General features: G+C 36.5%; 1 protein-coding gene across 1 annotated transcript in view; it reads right to left on the bottom strand.

Moving 5' to 3' along the window:
• Positions 1 to 6,000, bottom strand: part of CTTNBP2 (cortactin binding protein 2) — a 149,429-nt gene that overhangs the window by 18,199 nt on the left and 125,230 nt on the right. Inside the window, 5 exon segments of the mRNA XM_008632734.2 lie at positions 751 to 850; positions 934 to 1,020; positions 2,116 to 2,195; positions 2,615 to 2,710; positions 4,087 to 4,353. Of these exon segments, the coding sequence (XP_008630956.2) occupies positions 751 to 850; positions 934 to 1,020; positions 2,116 to 2,195; positions 2,615 to 2,710; positions 4,087 to 4,353 (630 nt within the window).

Genomic DNA, 6,000 nt, shown 5'->3' with positions numbered 1-6,000 from the left:
AAAAATGACACTCAATCAGCAGCACCATGCTGAAATGCAAAACCAGACTATTTAAAAGAGTGTGTTGCTGACACAGAGTAAAGCATCCAAAAGTAGCAGCTTTCCTAAGAGACAGTGGCCAGTAAACAAACCAAACTATGAGTGACATTCTCGCCTCCAGGCCAAACACCAAAGCCTAGCTGACTTCTGACTAAATGGTCTCCTCTCCCACCAGTGTGATGGCACTGAAAATGACATGTGGGAATAATCACTGGCACAAACTATCCTGCGAACTGTGACCAGGATTTCCACAGAGAAAAAACTGCCATAGACTGAACTTACACCAGGCAGTACATGAACAAACAGAACAGAACACTGCACGGCATTGTACAACCTGATAGGATGGCTCTGCTCATGAGCACAGACCACAGACCTTCAGCTCTGATTCAGAAGATCTGAACTAGAGCAATCAACTTTTAAAGGATCACAAACAAAGGGGAAAAAAAGAATGAGACAGAAATAAATAATAAAAACTATTAATTTTACTTAAGTGGCATGATCTTTTGACAGAGCTCCTTACTGGGAGTTCTGTCACACTCAGCTCTACCTCAGTTTAGACTTGTATCATTTGGCCCCAAGCACCTGAAAAACTATGGGTTCCATTAAAACATGCCATCCACTATGCAAAATGTTTTTATGTATTTCTTTACTTTGCACCATTAAAAATTTTCCTACAAATCACCAAAATTAGTCCTGCTGAAATACCCTTACCATTACTGATGAACAGTTCAGCAAGGTGCTCCTTGGAGAAACCAGCATCCACTTCAACTTTAACAATCTCACATGTAGATCCTGCAGCCACTTGCTTTTGCTGTGTTGAAAATGTATGTATTTGGTGAAATAGTGAAAACTCTGATTTATGGACTAATTTACTTGATATGTTTGTGCAAATACCTTCATGCAGGCCGCTATCTGATATGCTATATAATCTTGCAAACTTCCTTCTGGACCATGGAAAATGACATTACGGTATTGTTCAACCTACAGACAGATAAATATAAATATTTATTTCATAAATTATTCTTGGAAGTTCAGACTTAGATTTTTTTTTTTTAACCTAAATGACACAATCAGCACCTAAAACACAGAATTCTTTGATTTGCACTACTGGAGTTGATAATCCTTACTATATTAGTTTCAAAGTAGACAATATTTGCATACAATATCTTGGAAATATGTTGATAAATTTATATCCTAACTTGTAAAACTACATAGCAAGCTATTTTGTTATAAAAAACTTTAGAACCTAAAAAATTTATTTGGGAAGAGTAAGTTTAGTAGTCACAAATATTTTCTTGATTTTGAATTAAAATATACATCAGAATGATGCCAAAATCATCAGTTTAAGTCACTGCTAATTTAAGGACTGAGGACTTACTGAGGACTTCATTTGCAGTAGAAATGGGATCATGTTATCAGTATGGTAGAACAAAAATTTTTTTTAATCTTAACTCTATTTTACCTCTAAAAGGTCAGTAAGGGAATACAGTCATATCTCTGTGCAATATTCCTGAATACAGCAGAAACCTGTGGCATGTTCTCCTGACAACATAAAATACTGTCCAAGGACACAGCAGAAATCAAGCAGATTCTAAAATAATTCTGATTCGATGCAATGTTAAAAGAAATGATCTATGAAAGTTCTCTCATATTATTCAATTATCCTTACATTTTGAGGTATTAAATAAAGTGTGTTACAGGAGATTTCTATATAAGCTATTCAAATCTCAAATAATTGCTTACATGAATGTTATTCTAATTTACTTTATCCTCAAAAAGTGAAATGAAATAACTTGGGAAAGCAATAAGATACCACAGAACTTTTAATATATTTTTAAGCAATTCAGTTAATCAGATAGCACCTATTTAAAGAAGAAAGCTAAAGCCCTCACAAGGCTAAAGTTAAAGGGTAAATTTAGGGGGAACTTTAATTTAAAATAACAACTTTCATCCCATTTCATTTTTTAGAAGTCTTGATGTTCTTTCACAGAGCAAAAAACTGATTTTAGTCAAGACTGTTACAGAAATATTTTGACAAACAATTAGCATGTAGAGACAAGCTAGCTTACTACTGACCAGGCGGAGGTAATTTTGAAGTGTCTGAAGATGGATCATGGATGCATAAGTCACACTGTTTAGACAGCCTTCTTGAGGTCCTTGAAATGAGATATACAAATAACTTTCCTAAATCTCTCATGTTTTACATGCATTTATGACTGATACATACGATTTTCATGCAGTATTCTACAGCGACCTTTTAAAATTAGAGGCTACGCAAATTAAAATGCTGAATAAAGGAAAGGCATTTATCCAGCACCATTAGATTCATGGATATCCATGACATAAGCAATATATATATTATTATATGACTGAAAAATGCAGTAGGACTTTCGTGTGCCAGCATATTTTCTAAATGTTGTAGACACTTTAAAATCTAGTCAATTAATTGGATATGATATTTCTGAGAATCAAGCAACACTGAAGAACAAAAACAGTAGCAAATGACTCTCAAATTATGTATTTCATATGGAGTGTCTTAACATTCAAAACTGAAAAATTATGACTTGAAAATTACCAAACAAAAACACTGTGATATGCTCAGCTCTATTGTTCTTCAAAAAATCCCATGGTGGCTGGGAAAAAATCTGACCTGTTGACCATGAGACGTTTCCTGTTAAAAAGAACAAATAAAAGAGAGAGATATTCCTTTTATGTGTATGAAGTGTCCTACACTCAAGCATATTCACTTACTTACAAAAATTACGTGCATACACTGACAAATTTGACAAACAAACCAGTCCCATGTATGAGATGTACTAAATCATGCTATTATTTGATATATGACTGAAGATACAAGTATTTTCTACCAGTTGAGATACAAGTTAAACAGCTAGCCTGCTCTTAACATCTTTACACAGAAAATAGAGTAAAACAGAATAATTTGCCCAGTCTACTGTGACTAGGGTTCACTTTTGCTGAAGGGAAGGTGGAGGAAGGAAGGAGATTTAAGATGAATTACAAGGATTTTCAGAAACCTATACAACTGTTACTAAGACCACAACATTTTGGCCGATTTCGTATAATTTTGAAGATTTCTCTTTTTTACCTTGCTAAGTGAAGTTACATAAAACAGCAGTTCTGTTTACCTATGCTGATTTACAGTCTGTATTTACTGTATATTCTGCATGTACTGTAAAGAAGCAATGCAGGCTTTGAATTGTTTTTGCAGGATCACAGAACATCCTGAGTTGGAAGGGACTCACAAGGATGGTTAAAGTCGAACTCCTGGCTCTGCACAGGACATCCCAAGAGTCACACCATGGGCCTGAGAGCATTGTCCAAACGCTTCTTGAACTCTGACAGGTTTGGTGCTGTGACCACTTCCCTGGGGAGCCTGTTCCAGTGTCCAACCACCCTCTGGGTGAAGAACCGTTTTCTAATATCCAACCTAACCCCCCCCTGACACAACTTCAGGCCATTCCCTCAGGTCCTGTCACTGATCATTACAGAGAAGAGATCAGTGTCTGCCCTTCCTCTTCCCCTCATGAGGAAGTTGTAACTGCAATGAGGTCCCCCCTCAGTCTCCTCCAGGCTGAGCAGACCAAGTGCCCTCAGTCACTCCTCATACGGCTTCCCCTCAGGGCCCTTCACCATCCTCATCCCTCTCCTTTGGATGCTCCTGAATTGCTTTTTCTTGTATTGTGACATCCAAAACTGCACACAGCACTCAGGGTGAGAATTTAGTTTCATCTGAGATACTGATTTCTCCTCTGGAGTACTAGAAGTACTAAAAGACTAATTAACATAGGGCCTCATGATTCCCAATAATATATTAAAGTGCATAATTAATTGTGCCATACACACAGCTAAAAGTAAGGAATGCTTTCATACCAGCACTGTTCAAAGTTTCATAGCTAGTATTGGTTTTCTTAGTCTAAGCTTTAAAAGATGCAGTAATTCAAAGATATTTTTATCTTATTTAGAAGATTTCACAAATTCGAGAACACCCTCAAGTTTTGCTTTTTTCATTAACACCAGTATTGATACCTAGTTTGACAGAAGATATACTGCTTGCACTGAGGCCAATGTTGGATTCTGCAGCACTATTAAATGACAGGTCTTCTAGGCTCCTCCATCCATCAGAAGTGATTGCTTGGAAATGGTTTGTCACTGCCTGACTCACTGCTTTTGAAAAATCCTCCCATGACATCTGCTTGCGGATATTTAAAGCACATATTGTATCAAATTCCTCTGTACCACAGTGGACTGGTTCAATGCCACTGACTGAAATCCTTACAGGTAAATTAAGAGCATCTGTTGAAAAACAAAACAGCAACAATGAGAAAAACTGTAAAATTCAATTTAAAATAATCCCATCATTATAAGCCAATAACATCTAATATTACAAAAGAAAGCTACAAAATAACTCCTTCTACAGAGAAGCAAATGGTAAAGAACAGCACAGGTCACCACCACAAAATCAGAGCAGTGCTGAAAATACCAAGGTATTTTTTTACAAAAAAAGTTCAGTATTATTATGCTTAAATAACAGGAAGCAAGACAAAATTTACTTAATCTTGTATTTCCTCTTTACAGACTAATTACTTATAAATTAAGACAGATGGTAGGCAGTGTCTTAATTTTTCAGTTTATTGTGTTTGTGCACATTTTCTTTATCAATGGAGAAAATAATTTTCTGGAAGTAGTGCACAAGTGAAAAGCACAGCTGAGCCAAAAATCTTTACGTAAAAAGCTAAGAGCTAAGACAAAAAATGCAGTTGAAAGGGTATATTTGATTTGCTATAGAGTATTTTGACAAAATGTTAAAAAGGGAAATTTACATGCATATTTTATGAATATGAACTATGAAGTATTTTAAATCTTGCTCTTTGGAATACAATTCAACAGAAGCAGCAGTCTCTGGAGATCATTTAGATGACTAAAAATGAAAAGGAAGCTGTCTTCTAATTTTCATGCCAAACAATACCTTTCAGAAATTATCCCTGAAATTTAAAAAGTACGCCATAAAAAATGCCCCATATCAGCTCATTATGAAGTCTTGCAACATGATCTTTGTTTCCCTTTTGTGTTCAGAAGCCAGATCATCAGCTGATACAAACCAATGAAGTTTTTCTGATGTTAGAAAAGCTCTGATTTAAACCCACTAGCCCACCATAGGGAAAAGATAACTCAGAGGCATCCTTCAGATGTGGAATTGTGAGAAATGTATCAAAGGCTTGCCCTTCTGATGTCTGGACCTCAGGGAAATGAGCACAGACTGTAAGGAGTACAGGGGGTTCTCCACAAGGAAACAGGCCCCTAGGACAGAGGTACAGTATATGCCAAAACTTCAGTGCATGTGACCTCTGGCAATCCCGGCCCCCAGTCTTTCAGATCTGTCAGAGCACAACATCCTGTCCTACAGGGGAAACTTCACTTGAGTGGGAGGAAGGTAAAGGATGGTACATACACACCTTACTCAAAAACACAGTCTTGGCTTAAGGTGTACAGAAGAAGAGAAAGGGAGGCCAAAGATTCTGACCTGATAAAAGCCGTTGGATTCACAACAAGCATGACCAGAGACACTAAGACTGATGGAAATAATACAAGCATTTATTTAACAGGCTACAGATTCAGCCATCAGAAATGTGCTTCAGTCTGATAAAGAAGATGACCATGGAGGAGTTTCTAATAGAAAGTGAGCTGTGTTCCCCTCTGAACCTGCAGTAAAATGATAAGAACCAGGATTTAAAATAGCTGAAGAGGAAAATCAGAAGCAGCAGACAGAGAACATCCTTAATTTGTTGATAATCAGTGAACTTAACTACCCACGTCCCTATATCCCACAAGACAAACACCAAAAAAAGGTGAAAAAATAGAAAGCATACAAATCTACAAATGCCATACAGAGCTAGATGTATTAGAAATACAAAGATATTTCTCTGTATATATATATAGAGC

This window comes from Corvus brachyrhynchos, unplaced genomic scaffold (assembly GCF_000691975.1).
Source record: "Corvus brachyrhynchos isolate BGI_N302 unplaced genomic scaffold, ASM69197v1 scaffold32, whole genome shotgun sequence".
Lineage (NCBI taxonomy): Eukaryota > Metazoa > Chordata > Aves > Passeriformes > Corvidae > Corvus > Corvus brachyrhynchos.
The sequence above is the reverse complement of the archived record's forward strand: the minus strand, read 5'-3'. Positions and strand labels throughout refer to the sequence as shown.